This window comes from Culex quinquefasciatus, chromosome 1, assembly GCF_015732765.1.
Source record: "Culex quinquefasciatus strain JHB chromosome 1, VPISU_Cqui_1.0_pri_paternal, whole genome shotgun sequence".
Classification (NCBI taxonomy): domain Eukaryota; kingdom Metazoa; phylum Arthropoda; class Insecta; order Diptera; family Culicidae; genus Culex; species Culex quinquefasciatus.
Genome location: NC_051861.1, coordinates 5,603,144 through 5,625,014, shown reverse-complemented (window position 1 = coordinate 5,625,014; position 21,871 = coordinate 5,603,144). Strand labels below are relative to the sequence as shown.

At 43.9% G+C, this 21,871-nt stretch overlaps 5 protein-coding genes across 5 annotated transcripts; 2 read left to right on the top strand and 3 right to left on the bottom strand.

Annotated features, from left to right (window-relative positions):
* The first annotated feature begins 841 nt into the window (after positions 1–841).
* On the top strand, positions 842–4,685 carry LOC6040937 (WD repeat-containing protein 6). The gene is made up of 3 exons (XM_038266575.1): positions 842–1,037; positions 1,596–1,780; positions 1,835–4,685. Exons 1-3 carry the CDS (start codon positions 977–979, stop codon positions 4,625–4,627), a joined length of 3,039 nt encoding a protein of 1,012 aa, XP_038122503.1. The 5' UTR covers positions 842–976; the 3' UTR covers positions 4,628–4,685.
* Positions 4,686–4,693: 8 nt separating this feature from the next.
* On the bottom strand, positions 4,694–6,373 carry LOC6040936 (zinc finger protein 652). The gene is made up of 3 exons (XM_038248415.1): positions 6,314–6,373; positions 6,127–6,267; positions 4,694–5,664 (listed from the first exon to the last, which is right to left on the bottom strand). The coding sequence occupies exons 1-3, from the start codon at positions 6,371–6,373 to the stop codon at positions 4,933–4,935; spliced, it is 933 nt and encodes a 310-aa protein (XP_038104343.1). The 3' UTR covers positions 4,694–4,932.
* Positions 6,374–7,337: 964 nt separating this feature from the next.
* On the top strand, positions 7,338–7,883 carry LOC6040935 (electron transfer flavoprotein regulatory factor 1). The gene is made up of 2 exons (XM_001850211.2): positions 7,338–7,495; positions 7,552–7,883. The coding sequence occupies exons 1-2, from the start codon at positions 7,454–7,456 to the stop codon at positions 7,756–7,758; spliced, it is 249 nt and encodes an 82-aa protein (XP_001850263.2). The 5' UTR covers positions 7,338–7,453; the 3' UTR covers positions 7,759–7,883.
* Positions 7,884–7,897: 14 nt separating this feature from the next.
* Positions 7,898–21,344, bottom strand: LOC6040934 (N-acylneuraminate-9-phosphatase). Its single transcript, XM_001850210.2, is given in 4 exon segments — positions 7,898–8,996; positions 9,497–9,579; positions 9,582–9,978; positions 20,939–21,344. Coding segments are annotated over 4 exon segments (1,041 nt in total). The 5' UTR covers positions 21,164–21,344; the 3' UTR covers positions 7,898–8,660.
* LOC6040933 (neurochondrin homolog) lies at positions 12,965–15,976 on the bottom strand. The gene is made up of 2 exons (XM_001850209.2): positions 15,873–15,976; positions 12,965–15,807 (listed from the first exon to the last, which is right to left on the bottom strand). Exon 2 carries the CDS (start codon positions 15,514–15,516, stop codon positions 13,330–13,332), a length of 2,187 nt encoding a protein of 728 aa, XP_001850261.1. The 5' UTR covers positions 15,517–15,807; positions 15,873–15,976; the 3' UTR covers positions 12,965–13,329.
* Positions 21,345–21,871: the final 527 nt, after the last annotated feature.

Below are 21,871 nucleotides of genomic sequence, written 5' to 3'. Positions count from 1 at the left end.
CACATAGCAACTTAGGGATCGGCAGCCGAAGCCGCTAACCACCGCGCCACGAAGGCCCTGCTTATGCACCCTTTTCAAATGTTGCTCCAGATTTGAAGTCCAAAATTTATACACAAGAATAAAAGGTCGGTTGGGTTCACTCCCAGTCGGCCCCGGTGGCATTTTTTGAGACGAGATTTGTCTGATCACGCCTGTCGTCGGACGGGGAAGTAGATGTTAGCCCCGGTCTAACCAATAGGTTAGGTCGTTAGCTCAGTCCAGGTCTTCTGTCTGGGTCCTGTCTCGGTAGAGTCGCTGGATGGGCAGTTGGACTCACATTCCAAAGGACGTCATTACAAATCGCGAGGTGGATGGAAGCTAAGGTGTAAAAAGAGGTTTGCAATTCCTCCAACAATGAAGCCTTTGGAAACCTAGTTTCGAGTAAGAATTTCGCAATCGAGAACGCCAAGGAAATGCTGGAGAACAATCAACTTATATTTGTATTTATGAAAGTTTAACTCCAATTTTTTTCATAAAATTATTTTTATTAGGTCCTTTTCGCTACTGAGACGTGGTTAGGACATAGTCGGCTTTTGTAATTACATTTTTCTTAAAGCTAAGAGTAATTACAGAGGATCTTGTGTGTAAATGTTAGTGGGAGGGGAGCCGATTACCCGCGGCCTACTCGGGGTTTTTAACTCCAAGTTGTAGATTTGATACATAGTTCGAAAAGGCCCACCATTTCAAAAACATCAAGATTCAGTTTCCTGATTTTTTCAGAGTCGGGCACGTAACACGTCAGTTTTAACACACATTTTCTAATTAGCGTGCACACTTGTCCAGAACAATAATAATTCGTCGTATTTTCAATTAACGTGTACGCGCGTGCTGCTGAAACTGTCATAACAAGTTGCCGATTTTCGCCAGTGCAAAATTTGTTTTGCGAATATGGAATGAAAATCTTCAAAATTAAGTGAAATAAATCGACGAAAAAAAAATGAGTGTCCTAGCAGATGCCGCGTGCATAAAAGTTCTAACCAACGCAAAAATAATCGTTGGTAAGCTTTGGTCGCTGTTAAAAAAAAGTTCTATCAGAAAAGCCGGGAAGCATTGAGTTTGACGTAGGGCTACGCCAGATATTCTAGCTGATCGTGCAATACGTACTTGAATTTTACGTCTGTGTTTGGGAAATGCATAATTAAAACTGAATGAAACAAAAACAGTCACGTCCGTAAAGAGCGGATTGGTTAATTCAAATGGAACTGCATTCGAACGACTGAAGGCTGAATTTTGACGTTTAAGATCTATTTAATTTGGAAGTAGAATAAAATCATTCGAATCAATCAGTGAGTTCCGCTCACGGCTTTGGCATAAAGCGTAAGATGTACTGATTGTTTACAGATGCCAGAGAGGGTGAAGAAAAGCCCCAAGAAATCGTTCCCTTTGCTTTGTTCTGCTGTTCGCAAAGCCATTTCTTGACCCCTTTTCTTGGGAGATGCCAAATGGCCTTTATAAACAAAAGTTTTTTAAACTCCGCCCCTTAATTTTTTTCTCGATACTGTACTAAAACGCTGAAGTTAAAAATACTTTAAAAAGAAAGCACCTTTCCAACCCAGGTATCGGAAACAGTTTGGTTCTGTTGCATCTGGAGCCCTCGGACGGACAAACACATCGCGTTTCGGCACCGCTGCCCCGTTTCAAGCACAAAATCAACGGAATCGGCGCGAGTCGCAAGTCCGATGGCTCGTGGCAGGTTGTGCTCCACGCAGGAAGGGACATCTATTCGCTCGTTTTGAAGGAGGTTTGTCCTGTTGAAGTAACTTGAATTTTGCCAAGCTGATTAAACTCTTTTTAGGACAATACTTTTACGCAAGTGACCAAAGTTTGCATTTACAACCTGAAGGAAGACATGCAATTTGATGCGTCAACCGGAAGTTTAATGGTTTTCGCCAAGAGACGTCTGAATGACTGGATCAGCTCGTTGAAACTGCTGGATTGTGAAACGCTTTGCGCCGTGACCGGTCACGGAGTGGCCATCTGCTTTCGGCTCGTGTTTGGCCACTGGACCATGGTGGATCAGTGCTGCTGCGAGGACAGCTCCACGTTGTACTGTTCGCAGCTGGTCGGTTCCAGCTGGCAGGACGTGCTGTGTCTTTGCGGAACGGCACTTGGGCTGCTGATTACGTGGAAGGTTAGTGGGCCTCGACGGGGACAGATTTTGAACAGTATCCGGGCGCATAACGGAGTGGTGTTCTCGATCGATTGCAACTTGGAGCGGAATCTACTGACCACGACATCGGATGATCGATCGGTCAAGTTTTGGACGATGGAAGCTCAGCAGGATGATCGGTTTGAGCTGAAAGAGCAAAGCTACTGCTTTGGACACACAGCCCGAGTGTTTCAGTGCAAGATAATCGAGAGTGGCTGGGTTGTTTCCGTTGGAGAAGACTCCAACGTTTGTCTTTGGGATCCGGAAGGGAATCTGGTTGTTCGGAAGCGTCTGGAAGATGGAGCCACGCTGTGGAATGTGGACTATGACGCTGACACGAAGACGCTTTTCACCTGCGCCAACAATGGCAACGTGGCACAGTTTTGCATTGAACGGTATCTAGTTTCGGATCGTGGCCAGCAGGAAGTGACGGATATAACACCAGAAGTGGGAGGAGCTAACCTGACGAAGATGAAATTTATGTCCGATGGCTCGCTGGTCGCCGTGACGGATCGTAATCAGATTGTTCTGTTGCGAGAAGGTGGGGAACCGGAAGTTGTAGAACAACTGGAGGGCTTCAAGTGCAGCATTCTGGAAGTATGCCAAGATCGAATCTACGTCGCTGGTGATCATAGCCTAAATATTTACGAACTTGTAAAAGGACAAATAGCATTGATGACTAGTCACAAGATCGATTTCAACCTGGACGCATTCGAACCGGAAGAGACGTCGGCTAAAGCGACCGTGATTCGATCGTTAGTTTGCAGCTCTCAAACAGTTTTTGCCTGTGATAATGATGGAAGATGCTTGGCTTACGATCGCGATCTAGCGCAGCTTAAATCCTGCCACCGACTGCCAAAAATCGGTGAGCGTTGGCTCACTTCCGGTTTCACCCAAGACAACCGCATTCTGCTAGCCGATCGTAACGGAAATATGTATCTGTACCAATCAGACGGTATCGATCCCGTGTTCAAACTACCTCGTCCTCACGGAAATCTCGGAATAACCCAAATCCGGCTGGAGGAACGCACTGCCGAAGGATGCTACCTGTCCACTTCCGGTCACGATGGGCACGTGCGCACCATTTTCCTGAACCCGCTCAAAAACACGCTTCGAATGTGCGGCGCAGAAAAGGTTCCGATAAGCTGGATCGATCGAATGGTTCCGGGTAACGCCGGAAGTGACCTGCGGCTGATGGGTTTCAACGACAGTCACTTTGTCGTGTGTGACCAGAGTCGGGAGGTGCTGCTGCAGGTCAATTGTGGCGGTGGTCACCGGTACTGGGACTGTTACGGATCGGCCGATGGGAGCCACTTCCGGTTTGTGTACATTCAGCACAAACGGTTGAAGCAAGTCGTGGCACGGTTGAATCGGTCCACCGAAAGTGCGTTGCAGCTGCCAAGGCTCAACTGGCACTCGAAAGCCTGCAACGTGGTGCGGTTGGTGAAGACCGAAGTCGGCACGTGGTTCATTTCCGGTGGAGAAGATAACATCCTGAGAATCAATAGATTTTCTGAAGTAACAAGCAGTTTGGACATTGGCAAGCATTTGTACTGTCACATTTCTAGCATCAAATCCCTGTGCTGGTTCGAGCGCAGTCCCGAAAGTATTCTGCTCGTGTCTACCGGCGGACGTGCCCAGCTATGCCTAACGACGCTTCATCTGCAGAGTTCCGGATGTCGCACCCGAGAGGAGCTATGCTACATGCTTAAAGCCAGCGATTCCGACCGATCCCGGTGGCGAACCAACCGAACGGCAGCGTTCGATCCGGAAACGCGCTTCATGTGTGCCGTCCCGATGCAATCCCGGCTGTTTATCGGATGTTCCGACGGATATCTGCGAGAATTCACCGTCGAAGAAGAGCGAGGCTCGTACCGCATAGAACTAGTGCAGGACATTTTCTACGGGCGATGCCTCCTGCACGCGACTAGCTTCACTGTCGCAAACGAGCCAATTCTAGTCACGATGGCCACAGACGGTCTTGTTTGTTTTTGGGACCCGCGACAGCTCGCCGAACCGTTCTACAAGCTGCAACACCACGCCAGCGGCATCAACGGGTTCGATCTGAAGCTGCTGGACGGCGGAACGGGAAGCTTCCTGATTGCAACCGGTGGCGACGACCAGGCCGTGGCCATTTCCAAGCTGCAGATGCAACCGCGCAAGAGTTCCTTCTTTGTGCGGCTGGAGCGCACCGTTCGAGCGGCGAATGTCCACCTGGGACAGGTCACCGGAGTGCGGTTCGCGGCATCCGGGTCGATGGTGTGGACTGCGGCCGTTGATCAGGCGGTTTGTCTGCTGGATTTTGGCGCTTTAAAGGGCGGTGTTTCGGTGGTGAAGCGGCTTGAGACATGCGTCGCGGACGTTAAAGGGCTGGAGCTGGTGCCGGAAGCGGACGGGCTATTCGTGTACGGATGTGGATTCGAGTTTATTAAGGGTTAAGTGTTTAAAATTGACGTTTTTTTATGAATTATGAAAGTTTCTCACACATTAAAATACATTCCCGGGTTTTTTCCTTATCACAAACCATCACACTTCGACTTTTGGTAATGTTTTAATTTGTGTAAAATTTATTTCACTACATTAATTTAGAACGGATCATTTAAGGGGCGGTTGGGGTATATTAAGGTTACCATAAACATAAAATCATCTATCTCTTGCACGATCACATCAAATAAGTTAAATTAAAAGGTTAAAATTGCAATCCGTGTTTTTGTGCTCGATCGACCGATCAATCGACTTAGTTTCTAATACTGCAGCAGGTGGACCGTGTTGACGTGACGGCGCAGGGTGGCCTTGTGCTTGAACTGCGACAGGCACTCCTGGCATTGGTACGGGAAGTCCTCGGCGTGAAGCTTGATGTGTTCCGCCCAGTGGGCCTGCTCGAGGAAGCTCTCGGTACAAACCCGGCAGCGATACTTGGTGAACGTGTAGCAGGTCCGGTTGCGGATGTGGCGCGCCAGCGACGGAGCGTGCTGGAACTGTTCCAGACAGTTCGAGCACTGATGCTGGCGGTTGTGGTTGGCCCGGGTATGCTCCGTCAAGCCGGTCGGCGTTTTGAACGACTTTGGGCAGTAGCGACACTTGTGCTTGCCGCCGGTGCTCGTTGCGATCAGGACGGCCGTCGGAACCAGCCGCGGTCGCTTGGTCGTAGCTACGGCGAGGAACTCCACCGGAGCTCGCTTCCGGTCCACGTTGACCACCTCCTTACTCTTATCGACGGGTTGGTCTGCTAGTTTTTGGTCTTGTAATTGCTGTTTCACCTCCTCACTCTCTTCAGTCTTATCAGTTGTTCCGGCTGTAACGGCGGCGTCCAGCGCACTTGTTGGAAGGGTTGTTGCTGGGGATCCTCGTGAGCCGGCCTTCGACTTGATCAGCTCGTCGACCCGTTTGGCTTGGGATCGGAAGCGCTGGAACTCGGCCAGCGCACCCTGGCAGCCCCGGCAGATGGCACAGCCCGGTTCGGCATCGGGCGAAAGCTACAGAAAAGCAAGAATCAACCCCGTTACAGTTACCGCTAATTGGTGAACGCTCTTTATCGCGCGCGAGAACAAGGTCGTCGACGACGACGCAAAAACAGCTACGTAGGCTAAAGAAGTGCATACGTAGGGCTCTCGATGGTGAGACTATTAATAGAACGAATTGCAGAAGAAACTTGTATGGGAAACTAGTTTCACTAGCTGGTACTTGCTGGCATTGAGATTACACTCAAGGAAGTATTTGAACCGAGTTTTCATTGAAATTGTGTCGAAACTTCAAATAATTGCACAACCAGGCAGCTAAAATTAACCAGAATAACAAACATCTGCTAAAACACTTCGTCTGTAGTCGTAGCTATCGAATCTTCTACACCAATCAAAGCTTGAAAGGTCAACGAGCCGCAAACGATGCCATCATCCTCAACCTACGTATGCGCTTGCCCTCGCTTCTTCCATCCATACCCTAACGTTGGTGCACTCAAAGATCAGCTCGATGAGCTGATCCAGCCGTCCTCCAGGGCTAATGCCACTTCCAGCGGACACCAGCTCCACCAGGTTCTCCTGGCCAGGCACAGCCGACAGTACGTAGTTGTCTCCGCGGGTCTGCGCAAAAAATAAACGGGAAAAATCGATAATTTCCTGCACTCGCTTCACCAGCCCAGCAGCTATCCTTACAGTTCCAATTGCTGCTCCAGCTGGGCGCTTCCATTCTTCACAAACATCTTCCTTCCTGGCCTTTTCGTGTACAAATTCTGCTAAAAAATATTACTTTCCGCGATAAAAACGCCGATATTCTAGCACAGTACACCCAAGTCGAATTTCGCAATCCGAACTAACCGACGAAGCCGTTGTTGTTGATACGCCTTCTGTCTCGCACACACCGTTGCAACCGTATAGGTACGTGACTCTTCTTCGGTGCTGCTGACGCTAGTGTTTGTTGTATCCTCCTTCTCCTTTCCTTCCTCCCTTCGTTCGCTCTTCTCTCACTCGGATCTCGCGTCTTTGTTTGTTTGTACACAAGCGGCCTACTTTGGGTGTTGCTCTTCTGCTTCTTCTTTGGGGTGATGCCACCATACAGTCATGCTGATGATACGTCGGCGACGGCAAACAGCTGAACCGGCCAGCTCACCAATACACTACGGAAAGCTGGCGTGCTGGAACAGCTTCGTCGAATGGACACATCTTCTGCGGTTTGCCGGAACTCTGGTGGCAGCTACTTTTCTAAATTTTCTAAGTTTTCTAAATTTTCGAAACTGTACGTTTTGTTGTTGGCGGAGATTTCAAGCAGGAATCGACTGTATAACACGTAACGGGAATGACAGTTACCAATCCGTCAATCTGAAACAAAGGAAAAAGCAAAATTAATATGAAAATAAATAAACTTAACAAGCAGTAAATATGTGCTGACAAGTCGACTACTCGATAGCGCGTCAATGACGTTTACGTTTTTGATGGACTGGCAATGTCTGATACTGGCAACAGTGACACACAAAGGAATCGGTACACCTTTAAAAACACGTAAATTTACAAGAAAATCGACCAATTTCACAACAAAATTGCTTGAAAGGAACAACTTTTAAGCCTAACACCATGAAAACACACAAAGAAACCAAACTGCAAGGCAAATTTGTCTAAGAAAACTGTGAATTTTGATGGTTCTTTTGTGAATCACCCCTCGCAATGTTTTGTTGTTGAGTCGCTGTTGATCGATGTCGTAACCTAATCGCGAGAGAGTGTTCAAAACAAACCCTTTTCAAGTGCAACCAGAAGGACTACTGCGATCGTCGACATGTCCAGCACACGTCAGCGCGTACTAGATCTGTACAAAAGGGTTTGAACGTTGCAAGATTCCCAACTTTTCCCAAACTTACATCGCCTTCCTTGCAGCTCCAGTACCTGGGCCGCGAGTACCCGGGTGGGCCGGACAAGTTCCGGCAAAAGTGCTACGGAGCGTTCAAGCGGCAGAGCACCGAATCCGATCCTGGGAAAATCGAGAAGGCGATCGCGCTCGGCGAGTACGTGGAGAAGGAGATCGTGGCGCTGTACAGCCTGAAAAAGTACCGAGCCATGAAGAAGCGCTACTACGACAGCTGAACTTTGGACCGTTATGGAATGTTTGTTTGTTCACACTGGATGTTGCTGTTGAAGAGATTATTGTTTTGATTTGTATATTTAGGTAGACAATAAAAAAATAAAAGGAGTTTTCGGCATAACGGTTACAAAAAGATTTCGATTCCAATTTCGCTCAAAGCCTCTACCATTTATGTTTTCTACCAAATTTTTCCACCAATTTTCTGTACTCTTCTTGTCATATAAAAGCCTTTTCTGATGCATTTTTGCTTCTCCTAAAATAGCAGCGTTCTCTATCCAATGAGTTGTTCGACAGCTACCAACTATTCTACAAAAGCCAGCGTGTCCTTCAATTACAGCTTAATCGCGTAGAACGCGTACAAAGTGGGTTTTCTTTTGTGTAGGTTAGTGTCTCTGTGACGCAAGACAAATATTTCAATTGTGCAATCCTGGGTCCAGCCAGAATTGTATGCGTTTACTTTACTGTTTACTCGGTAAAATTAAAATCATCTTGCCTTTTAAATCTCGGGATTCATTCCTGTGGTTTGTTCTGTTTTCAGGTACTTCGATAACTCCCCTTCACGAATGAGAGCGAGAGTGTAGGAAGTCCGGCCCTGCTTCTAGTCTGCTAAATTTGTATTATTTTAAATATTTGTGGGTTTGTTCCAATTGACTGGTTCGCTTGAAACACTTGGAAATAAAGAAAATTTACTTTAAAAAAATATGAAAACAATAGCACTGTGATGCCCTTCAACAAGCTTGTCAAACTGACAGGCCGCCATTTTGACCGAGGGGCACGACAGCGTTAATTGCAAACGCAGCCTTTAAAAAGTTGTTCAACCTTAAATTAGTAACATTTGAACTAATAATAAAAAAGAAATAAATGTAAATAAATTCGAGAATGCGAAACAAAACAAAAAGGTCCTTCAATAGCTGCCATTGCTGTCGCACGAGTTGCTGCTCGAGCTGAACAGATCCGGAACGTCCGGCAGGAAGCGGTTGTAGCTGGCAGCCCGGTTCCGGGTGGTCTTCTGCACAAACGAACCGCTGTCGCGCCAGTCTTCCCAGTTGCCGTCCTCGTCGACCAGCTGTTGGCGCTGCTGCTCGGGAAGAATCGACGGCAGATCCAGCACGTCGTGTACGATGGCGTCCGGCCGGATGTGGTCGTCAAGCTCGGACAGGTCGATCTTGTCGTGCGCCAGCTGCAGATCCTTGGGCAGCGGAAGCCACACCGTTATGCCCAGCTTCGACTCGACGCCACCCTGGCAGTGGTTTGTTGTTGTTTTGCGGTTGAATGATAGAGAAGAAAAACAAAATGGCGGCCAGATCGGCCATTGCGTCGACGGAAATGGAAACAATAGATTAGATAAAGGTGGAGCGCTTTTTCAAGAAGATAAGACTCAACGTGTTAAAAGTATTGTTTTTGAAGATTTTTGAACTTTTCAAAAGCGAAAAATTGGTAATTTCTAACTCTTCAAAAATCTTCAATTAAACTCCTTTGTCAAACCCATCATCAGCAAGAGAAAAGTATCCAGCAAAGCACTCACAGCAACTTACCACCTCCTCCGGAGGGCTGCGGGGCGTGGATCCGTGTCGTCGGAAGTATGTGTGTGGATGTGTGCATCCGGCCGATTCCGCAGGATCTTGCATTTCTCATTTTCCCTAACATATAACATTAGCTCTAACAAACTTAGGAAGCTCAATAGGCGTCACACGGAAATCACTCACGCCACCTGGCCCAAGCTCGCCGTTTGGCACTCACCTGCACATCGGTTTCCAGTTTGTCCCCAATCATAACGCACTGTTCCGGCTGGACGCCCAAGTAGTGACAGGCGGCGTAAAAATGTTCCGGTCCGGCTTGGCCCACGGAAGATCCGACGAGACGAGGATGCAGTCGAAGAACGGACCCATGCCGAGCCGGTCAACCTTTTCCCACTGCGCCGCCGACGGGCCGTTCGTGATGATTCCGAGCTGGTAGCGACGCCGCAGGGTCTCCAGCATGGCGAAGACGTCCTCGGAGGGCGTCATGTAGCGCGTCCGATACTCCAACCAGCGGGAGTACACGGCCGGGGCGAGATGGCGCCAGGCCACCGGAAGACACTCCGTCCACATCTGGGTGCGCCACTGGATGAGTGAAAAGTTCGGATTATCCGGACAGCGTCGGAGCGCCGTCAGGAAGTTCGTGGCGGCTTCGGTGGCCAGCTCGCGCGGGACGCCATGGTCAGCGATGAGGAATTCCGCTACCTGCGATATGAATGAAAGGCGTTTATTGAGCATTTTTGCATAGACGTCCTTGTTTCCATCACGGCACCAAGAATCAGAAGCGTCAAGTCTCCAGCAAAGAGGTGTCAATCCACAACTCACAGAAAACGGCTGAGAATACACCCTACCGCGTATTTGGTGATAATTGGCGTAGTTTGTCTTAAGTGGTGTGATACAACGTTAGAAAAATTGAAAGAGATTCTAATTTTTCATTTACTTTTGAGATCAAAATAAGGCGACCATTTTGAAGATGACACAACTCGCCTCATCGACCAAAAGTGACAGCTTGACAGTTGCACTCTAATCGTATAACAGTTTTACACACTAAAAAGAATAAACGAAGCAATTTTGAAGGTTCAGTCAAATCTGAAGTTTTTTTTTTTAATGTGCTATAAACCAAATTTTCAAATTTTGCTTTTTGGGTGTTTTTTAATACCCCTGACTCAAGGCGGTTTCAAAAAAGCAAAAACTGGAAATTTGGTTTATTGAACCTTTAAAAAAAAAAGTCCAGAAATGCATCCCAAATTGGAAACCATTTGAAGACCATCTTCCACGCCCGATTGGGCGTAACACACGTGCCCCAAATCGACCTTAAACGGCTGTTGTGCAACATTCCAAAGTGAAAAAAATACCGCTCGAACAACATGCGAGCAAAAACTGCAACCCAAATTCGGTTGAAAATGAGCGATCGCATACGCGTCCACCAGCGGCCTAAAAATAGAACATTTTCCCTTCCAAACTTCTTGTAAACAACGCGACGGCGTAGAATGGAAACACTTGCTGTAGACTGTATCTCTTTGGGCGTTCCAAGCGAGCTGTTCATCCAGCAAATTTGGGCGAAATTTTCCTTTTAAAGGTTATGTTCAGGTTATGCCGATGTGTAACCGTTTTTTATGTTATCCTGTTGAAGAACCTGTCCATCTTGATCGCTGCAACAGCAGCAGCCGCGTTGACACGCGTTGGTTCTGATGATCGCACAGTAGGCCACGAACCAGCCAACAACCGGGAAGTGGTCTATTTTTAACAAGTGCGCGATTCACTTTCAACGTGCACAGTTTAAAACTGAGAGGGGAAAAACAACCGAAAAAAATGCAGAGGAAAAATAAATAAGGAAAAGCGCTGCGGGAAATCCTCGACGTAGAGGCTGCCTTTTGTCTACGAGAATTATTGTAGCAAGCATGGCCGCCGACGTTTGGACGGATTCTGACTCATTCGCAAAAAAGAAAACCATGAACCCATTCTTGAGGCAATTTGGGCGAATTTTGTCCGCTTATTAAGCGGTCAACTTGACCTAGATTTTGGCACGAGGCCACTTCGGAAGCCATTAAAGCCAGATTTGCGCGCCGAAAGTCGCCTTTGTTGACACGTATTTCGCCACGCCTACTGCGGCTATGATGGCGCTGCCAACTCGTGTTTTTAACACTAAAAATGTCATCAATAACTCAACTTTAGAGCGGCAAAATTGTTGCATTTTGTTTGTTTCTTGTAAGCAAGCGAGATTTGCGTCAGATTTCCTTCTTAAAATGTATGATTTCGATGTTTTCAGAGTGCGTGCTTTTTCTCAAAATGGCGACCATTTTGTGCGTACACTGTAAGTGTAAAACAGTCAAACTTTCAAAAAATACCTCGCTACTTGATCGCAATGCTGTCACCGATGAAAAATTAATCACCTTTCAACAGGTGTGACATATTTTGCGGTGACGTGAAGCGAGATGATTGCGCGTGGATTTTACCTTAAATTAAGCGAGTGCGAATCACCGGCGGGCTATTTTTGCTAATGAAAGCAAATTTTGTGTCCACGACACGACTGGTACGTAAGCAGCAATTTCAAGATGGTTATTCATCTTCGATGACAATTTTGAACGTGGGAAGAAATATATGTTTGGGCTTATATTAATAAATTTGTCCGTAATCGTCGCAGGTGAATACTAATGGAGCACTTGTGTTAATTGTCAACTTGTGTTCTGTGAACGTGGAAAGTAGTCTAAGTTGGGTTAAAACTCTTTGTAAACAAATAAACATTATGAGTTTCGAGATGCGTTTGATATATTGTCTGCCTGTCAAACTAATGTATGCGAAATTGTTTAACAAACAAGTTTGACAGATAGACAAACTATCATACATAATTTATTTTGTATTAAAACATAATTTGATGTAGTCTAATACCTCCTTAAGCCCTACTTGAACTCGAAAATGGCTCGATGTTGCAGCAAGTTGACATTTAATGCACAATAAAACAAAGACAACAACTTTTGAGTAGCAGAGAAACAGATTTTGCTGCATCCGGAAAAATGCACGACTCTTGAAGAAAATCGAGCTCAAGGATTACTTCGATCGTGTCACCACGTGATCAGAATGACGACTTCTCGTCGTGAAATGGTCCAGAGAATATCGTGAAACGCAAAACACTTTGCTCGAAAACGTTGTAAACATGCGGGGGCGACGGTTGCTCCAATTTGGAGCGCGCACATTAATATTTTTGTTGTTTTATTTTTTCCTCTTTTCTTCATACACAAAAAAGTGTTTCACGAGGTTAGGGAAAATTTTTGCTTCTTTTCTCAAAGCAATTTTTCAATTCAAAACCAAAAATAATACAGTTATTTTTAATCATTTTTTATTATTATATACTAAATGTTTTTGAAATCAACTCAAAGAAAGTTTAATTTTATTTTTTGTTTGGCAAAATAATTATAAACACAGGAATTTCACAGAGAACTTCTCACCCGTTTCACTTGCAAATGGAAAAAAAATGCGCGACCAACAGCCAGAGAAGAAAGTTTCTAATTTTATCCCTCGAACGCGCACAGAAAATCCCAAATTCTACCAACTCAACACACATTTCTTGCTCGTCGCTACGAATTTCGTGTCGAATCCCAAGAACCGGCAAACCGGCTGCATTTCCAGACCATGTGCTCGTCCAAGAGGGGGAATTTTCCATCATTTTTGTAACAAAGGAAAATGAAACGCATTTTTTTAGATATAAAAATCGCTACCAGCTTCCAGCCTTTTTATTAACATACTTATTATTCTGCAGAAAAGAACACTTACAAGAGAAAAATTTGTTTGAATTAATGACGAAATGGCGTGAAATTCTTGCCTTTTTAAAGGATATTTTGAGTAACAAATCACAAGCGTGTAGGCGGTACAATCTGTCACTTTACACACTAATCTCAACTTGTTTAAAGTAAGTTTAAAGTTTAGTTAGAAGCACGCTTGCAAAAAATGACTCAAATTTGAGTTTTATTCACTTTTGCTGCATGGGCAAGCCAGAATTTCACGTCTTTTCGACACACTTTACAAAGTATAAAATCACACACACGCAAGCTGCCGAGCTTAATCGCCGAACAGCTTCTTGCCCAGCTCCATCATCCGGTGGTTCCGGCAAACTTTGAGGGCGTCCGCCTTCTTGAGCACCCCCGCCACGTCCTTGTTGGCGTCGACGAGCTGCGACAAAAAGTCCTCGTACGCAAGCTTCACGTTCGGTGGCAGCGTGCCGACCTTGACCTTGCGCAGCGTCTCGATGATGCCCTGGGCCCAGCCGGACTCGATGGCAAACTCGGAGATCCACGGGATGAGCCGCAGGATGCCGGACATGGTTTGCATGCCGAGGAACCACAGCTCCATGATTTCGAACCAGTACTCCTTGTAGGCCATCGAGACGACCAGTTCCTGGGGGTTGTTGGACTCGTCGATGTTGTACGCGTCCCAGAGAAAGCGGATCGTGGTTTGGATGTAACGGCAGATGGAGAAGTCGTTCTTTTTGACTTTGGGCGCTTGCTGCTTGAGCAGGAGCAGCCCGAGGACGGCGAGGTGACCGTGCAGTACGAGGTTGTCCGGGATGTCCTTGAGCTCGGGTAGGTTTTCAAAGATGAAGCGCAGAAGTTGGGCGAAAACTTCGCTTTCGTCGACGATTTTGGGCTCGAGGACGGTGAGGTTCATGAAGATGTTGCACAGCGAGACGATCGCCGTTCGGGAGTCCTTCATGTCATCGAGCTGTTGGGGGGTCATTTCCGGGTCGGGTTCGTTCATGCGCTTCAGGCGTTCTGCGCGTGGAACTGGAGGCTTCTTGTAGTGCGCGATGGACCAGTGAAAGAGGAGACAGTCGTACAGGACTTGTTCTTCCTTTTCTTTGAAGAAGATCTTGCGGGCATCCTCTTCGACGACCAGATGACAAAGGGCCGGGAGGGTGACGCGAAGAACGTCCGCCGGTCCGGATTCGGCCGTTGGCTCCGTGCGGGCTTTGATGCGGTGGTCACGGGACTCGTAGAACGACTCGTTGGCCAGCTGGAAGATGTACGGCATCAGCTTGAAGACTTGAGTCTTGAGGGCGGACGTTTCTTGCGCCATCCAAGAGCACAGGACACGGACCATGGCGCAGGCAAAGGCCTTTTCGCGCTTGCCAAGCTTGTCCTTTTTAGTGTCGTTCGAAAGCTTCGTAAAAACGGACAGCACTCCGGTGAAGGCGCCCTTCAGCCCGGTGTAGACCTGCTGCTTGTCCTTCTGGTCCAGATCCAGCTGGTCGGTGGACATGTAGTTGATGGACAGCTCCAGAATGATGAAACAGGCCGTGATTAGATCGGCCTGAACCAACGCCTGGTTGAAGCTCTTGTTGTCCGTCTGCATGCGCACTTCAATCGCGGCCAGCTGCAGCAACAGCAGGAAGAACTTCTTCGGATTGTCTACGTCGTGCAGAGTCCACTCGATCCCCAGCACCTCTAAAATATTCGCCGTCAGCTTCAGCGTCGGATCACGCTGGGCCTTGCCTAACTTGCTCGTCAGAATATCGCTCACGCCCTTGTACAAACACTCGGGCCAAATCTCTCCCTCAACCGTGCGCGAAATCAACTCCTTCCGGCAGGTGAACAGCAACACCGAAATCATCTCCGCCAGCTCAAACTTCCGCTCGGCATGGTCCGTCTCAAAGTCCAACGCAACTCGCTGCATCAACGCGTGAAACAGCTTCGGTTCGTCCTCCCACGAAATCGGCCCAAACCGGCTGACCAGCGTCACGATCAACGTCAGCGCCTCGTCAATCTGGAAGCTCTGCTGCGTGTAGATCTCCGCCATCCGCCGAATGACCCCGGCATCCCGCAGCGCAACCCGTCCAGCCTCGTGCGCCGCAATACTCTGCAGACAATGGTACGCCTCGTTGATCACAATCAAATTATCGTCGTACTCATCATCGTCACACGTCCCCACGACCCCCAAAAACACCGGAATACTGGCCAGCATGTCCGGGTGCGTCGCCAACTGCTCATCCTCGCAAAAACAGCTCAAAATCGACAGCGCCACACTCTGGTAGGCCGTCGCATCCGGAACCTCCTTGCCGCTGGTCAACAGCCGCCGCACAAAGTCGAACCCGATCGCCTCGAACAGCAACTTCCGGCCGGCCTCGTTACAATCCGCACCCTTGATCAGCTTCGTCACCATAAACAGCGCCGCAAACTTCTCCGTGTCACTCTTCGCCCCCTTCAGGATGATCGAACACTTCCGAATCGGGTCACTTATCTTGTCCGCCATGGCCCCTCTTTTAACCTCCTTATAAGGAACTGTCCAAAATCAGGCCTCAAAACCCAACGAAAAATGTTCACGACAGAAAACGTCCAAACGGCACGGCGCTCCAATCTCAACTGACGATCGGGATGACGACTACGGGAGCATGGTCCCGGCTTTTGGCTCGCACTCACGAAATTTTTCACGAGAAAAAGCTTTCCTTCGGCACCGCGTGAGAGGTTCGCCGGGTGCGCGCGCGACGGTATTTTTGGAATCCGCTCCGAGTTCTCCCTTCCAGCAGCTGATGATCGAAATGTCCTATTTTGGAAGTGGGGTTGTGCTTTAGTCTTGAATATTCTCAAAAAGCAACCAATTTTACGTACTTTTTGCGAGAATTTTCTCAAAAATGTTAACTTTTTATGCGAAAAAACGTTTAAAGCTCGCAGAAAATCAAAACAAACGTTTGACAGCCGCTTGCGCGTGGTGCTTTGTTTTGGTTCGAACTTCCCTTTTCTTTCCTCCGGTTTGCTTTCGTGCGGCTTTCGAATCGTAAAAAATCGTAACGGGACACGCGCGTGTTTTGGTGGGTGTGGCTGTGTGTGTGTATTTTTTTCGTTGATGGTGTGCGCGTGCTGAACAGAGATTTTAAACGTCACACGCGGCGGCGAAAACACGTGCACGAAAAACGTGAAATGGGTAACATGAAACATTTTGAAATAAAATCAAACTTTAAGATAAAAAATTTAAAAATTTAAAATCAAACCATTTACGTTTTAATTTGCAGTTCATATTTTATTTGAAAATTTATTTTTAAAATCGTATTTTTTACAAAGGAATACTTTTTAATTATTTTAAATAAACTTATTATTAAAAAATGTTTATAAACGTTCTTATTTGACAAAAAAATGGGAAAGTCACCCCCACAAATTCGTAACAGTTTACAGATCGGTTAATGTTCACAAACTTGTAGATATTGAAGGCTTATGTTGTGATCTATAGATATCAAACGATGTATCGACCAACTTTAAATTCTAACGTTATATTTCAAGTTTTTGAATAAAAACATTGACCCTTCAAAAAAATCAAATTATTCGCTCTACAGCATTGCCTTGGCGTTCTCGATTACGAGATTCCTACTCGAAGCTAGGTGTTCGAAGGCTTGATTGTTGAGGCAATTGCAAACCTCTTACACCTTAGGGATTCGAACTGACGGCCATTGGATTGTGAGTCCAACTTACACTGACCTAATCGCTATTAGACACCAACATTTACTTTGTCCGACGGAAGGCGTGATCAGACAAATCTCGTCTCAAAATTTGCCTTGGGATCTTTTTTACACCACGGTCCCGACATTGACCCTTGAAATCCACAAATTTGGAACTATCCGGGATTTTTATTTTTTTTAGGAGGTCCATCAAACCAAATTTTTTGTTTTTGCTTTTTGGGGTGTTTTTTAATACCCCTGACTCAAGGCGGTTTCAAAAACACCTAAAAAGCAAAAACTGGAAATTCTTTTTATTTATACATTACAAAATAATTACTTTAAGCGCTAAAACCAATGAAACTAAAGATTTTATATGCAGTTATGAATTGTATAATCACTTTTTTCTCGAAATTGTCCGTAATTTTAGGTGTTCCACAGTTTAGTCGTAAAATTAAGCTTAAATGTGCAATTTTATTGTTCACAATGATAAAGCTTATTTTTCTGAGTACAATGACCCTTTGTTCGACCGTTAAGGGCATCTCCAGCGCTCCCACCGTTAGAGATCAAATTTGCCACCGAAACGTCATTCCCACCGCTAGGGTAGCAAATTTGCCACCGAAACAAGCCCACCGCGGGGGGGCAAATATGGGTTTTTATCATTTTTTGCTCTCGTTTACCTTCAAAATCAATAATTATGGGTTGATTCATGCCTAGAAATGCTAAAAGTTTATTAAACTATTTAATCCTATTGAAAATTTAATTTTTCGAAAATGTCGAAAGTTTAACCATTTGCTACCCGATTTGATTCCCACCAAATTTGCTCTCGAGTTTGCCCCCGAGTCTCCCACCGCGCGTAGCAAAGCAGGTATCAAATTTGATCTCAAGTTCATCTGTAGAAGAAAAATATGTGTCGGTACCTGTCGGGTACTCATTTTCTGATACCCGACAAGTACCGGCAAGCCGGGGCAAAGTTTTGAATGTGTGTTTCGGAGATTTTTGTATCTCTGCTCTTGTGTATGATTCAAAAATTCAAAAAATCAAAATTTAAAAATTCAAAAATTTAAAAATTTAAAAATTCAAAAACTCAAAATTCAGAAATTTAAAATTCAAAAAGTCGAAAATTTGAAAATTTTAAAATTCAGAAATTTAAAAATGCGTTTAAATAGGGTACATTCTTGTAAGTTTGGCAGGATAAGTACTCGCTCCTAATTCCGTCCAATCTGCTCATTTCCACTATTTAAACAACTAATCTTGCTAAACTTTTGATAGAAATTTGCTTGCTCACTTCTTATTGAGCTAATTATCACTCGATTTCATTTGAAAACGTTTTTTTATGAGCTGTAATTGAATGTCAATGTGCTGATATGGCAACATTAGAGGCACGCTGGAATTAGATGCTGTTCCCGTAGCTTAATTTTTCAGATTTTTTTTTTAAATTTGAATAGCACATATTTTTTTATTTTTTTATTTTTTCAATTTCTTCTTATTTTTTGCTATTGAAAAATCTTTTTAATTTTTTAATTTTTTTTATTTTTCCAATTTTTTAAATATTTTTCAATTTTATTAAAAAAAAGTTTAAAGTTTTATTTTTTTTTATTTGTTATTTTTTTTATTTTAATTTTTTTTTATTTTGTTATGTTTTTTAGGCCGTTGCAAATATTTTTTGAAGTTTATGTCCCTTGACTCTGACCAAAGTCGAGGAGGGCAAACAAATAAAAAAGTTTAAACATTGAATTTACGAGCCATGGTTTCAACATTTGAATGACCAAAGTATTTAAAAATGCATTTTTCACCTGCCCAGTTGTTTTGCTATCTTTAGTTTCCAAAATACCTAAGTATTGACGAAAATTTATTTTTTTTTGCAAAAAAAAGTTTTTGCGGTGCTGTACATTGGAATTTCATAAAAAATCAAAATACTTTTAATCCAGCCCAAACTTGCTTAATACGATTATAAATGCAGGAAAATTCGTTTTAGATTGTTTTAAGTCAACTCTTTTTTCATAATGTTTTTTAAGATTTTTGAAAAAATAGTTTTTTTGCCCCCTGATTTTTTGAACCAACTTTGAAGGGGGGGGGGGGTCTTTTTTTATTTTTTAACTTTCATTTATTATTTTTCAATTTCTTTAAATTTTTTATTTTTTTATTTTTTTTTATTTTTGTATTTTTTTTTATTTTTTTTATAATAAAAATACAATTCAATTTTTTCCGTGCATGATTCAGTTCTCGTGCAAATGGAATGCCGCAGTAGCAAACCAGCAGAATCACGGGTAGCAAAGTGAAATCCCGAAGAACTGAGAGCAAATTTGCTACCGCGACAGGTACCGCGGTGGGGTTGACGTCGGGTGCAAATTTGATTTGCTTCGATGTTTGCTATCCGCGCTGGAGATGCGCTAAGGATTTAAAATGGATTTTTAAATCAATAGGGTCCTAAAGCCCTATGCCAATTTTTATGTACAACGGTTTCTAATTACTTTTGTTTTCATTTTAATGCAAAAAAAATGACAAGACAACATATTTCTAGGACCTTTTTTGTGAAGTATGGCCTTTTCTGTCAAGAAAAGCCGCGAAGGTATTTTTTAAATTGATTTAAAAATCAATTTTAAATCTTTGCGGTTGTACAAAGGGTCACTGTTTTCAGAAAAATATGTGAACAATAATATCGCTAATTCAAGCTTGATTTTAGGACCCAAATTTAAAAAATTACTTCGTGGCCCTTCTTGACAGAAAAGGTCCAACTTGACAGCTCGTTCCATAGAGTTATCTACGTGCGCATGTATTGCGTGTACGTACACGAAAAAGATTGAGGTTAAATTTTGTACCCGCCAGCAAAACAAATGGGGTGCTGGTGTGCATGAGCTCGGGCTTAGATAACTCTATAGACCATAGTTGATCCATCGAAAAAAAATGTCATGTCAATTTTTTTTGCATTAAAATGGAAAAAAAATGATCAGAAATTTTTTTTGATCATGTATTTTACCGTTGTACATAAATATTACCATAGAACTTTTGGACCCTATTGTGAGAGGTACAATAAAGCTTTCTAGCCGAATGAATTCATCTGAAAAACGAGTTATCAGAGATCAAAAAAAGACGTTTTCCATGAAAAGGTTTTTTTTGTCAACTTTAACGTTCTACAGCGATTCCTAAACCTTGACCAATTTGGTTTAAAATTGGCACCGATGTTTGATTTAGACTAAGAAATGGAACCAGGGAATGTCCCTAAAATTCATTTCTTTGTTGTGATATCCAAAATATGATGATCAAACATATGATTTTGGAAATATTAAACGTGTAGTCATACAAATTTTGAAAACTAATTTTTGCAATCGAAAATTACTGCAATTTTGTGTGTTTCTAAATTATAATAGAGGTTAATGTTTAGGTTAGGTCAAAACTTTAATTAAATGAGAAAATTTCGAATTTTGTTTTCATTTGCGATACATACAGCACAAACAATACCTAATCGATACTGGATTGCGTCAAATGTTTCTATGTCAAACTTTCTACAAAATGATTACTGGATCGATCTTCTAGATTTGAAACAGTTCGAAAATAAAAGTTTTTTCTACCAAACTCACGATAAAAGGTAAAACTTTGGGTTAGTACAAAAAAGGTAGTCCAGCTGTTCGCTTTGTAAGCGGATGATCATGGGTTCGATTCCCACCTGCTCCTGCTTACATCGGATGGGGAAGTAAAACGTTGGTCCCGGTCTTAATTGTTGTTAGGCCGTTAAATAACTCAAGGTGTAGGAGTTACCTCTCAGGTATAAGTACAGAGCAGATTCGCTAATTCAAATGGAACTGCATTCGAATGAGCGAATCCCAATTCGCTAGTTTGAGCACAGAGTGTGCATACAACAACACAATTCAAAATTTGCAAGAACCTGGCTAAACAGTTGTTCAAATTGGCCCATATGTGTCCTGATTCGCCCCAGATGACGGCAATGTTTTAAACTTAAACTTTAGAATGTTAATCTACTTCCTTTCAATTGAATACTTCTCGTTAAAATTCAAACCCCTTTTGAAATGTTACGTCCCAAAATATCATCTTATTTTTCAAAGCCTGCTTAAGTAGGCAAGAATATGTTCAATTTCTAGTTTAATGAGCTCATTACTTACGTGGTCACTAAACTTTGCTAGAATCAGCCAAAATCAGAATTTCTATTTTTAACCCCATTCCGAGAGCGAAGTTCACAAGCGCTGATGACCGCCTCAAACACCTAATAATTACAAAGGACTGACTAACCTTGCTGCAGGCCTTGGCGTCTCCCTTCCGCGTCGGAATAAGCGTGTTGTCCAGATCGAAAAAGATCGTCGTAATGTGCTTTTCCGCGGTGCCGTTCCGTCCGGTACCCGCTCCAGCTTCTCCTCCTCCTCCGCCAAACAGGTTCAAGGGCTTTCCTTGCCCCTCAGCAGCTCGGTCATGAGCCGCGGCGGCGTTCGGTTGCCGGAATTGATGGGAACTGGCCATGGCCGGTAATGCTGGTGCCGCCTGGAGGAACCACTTTGTCACGGTTTGAGGAATTCACTTTGAAAAGCGGGGTTCGAAACGGTGCGTCGCACTTTTTTGGGAGATTTTTTGTTTGAATCGAACTCTGGGTGGCAGACGGGCTGCTTCGATGAAAAGTTTTGATTGCGTCAGTGAGTGACAGCTGACGTCAAGGGTGAAAGCAGGGGAGCCAGTTTGGGAGGTTTCTTTTTTTTTTCAGCACAGACAAAAAGTGCAAAAATAAATAAAAAAAAAAAACTAAGTAAAAAGCAAGGTAAAATTTTTTTTTCTGAAACTCATTTTTCATTTTAAAACTAAAATGCAAATGCCCAGAAATGAAGATTTTTTTTAAGCTTTTCGTTTTTTAAACATGCACATTTTCCTACTTTTTTTTATTTTATAATTTAATAATATATTTTTTGGATTCTTAAAACATTTAAATTATTTTATTCATTAATTATTCTTAAATTCCAAAGTTCAAACAGTTTTTGATCCTTAAAAATTCTTATGTTTGTTGTGAAATTTTGTGTAGAAACAGGTTGAAATTTTAATTTTATTTAATTTTAATTTTGTAATTTGAGATATATTTGGCAACCAGGATGCCATCTCCATTTTGATAAATCACCCCCTGATGTCATGTTGACGAACGAGGAGCAAAAGAGAACGAATCAAAAAGGGAAAAAGCGTGAA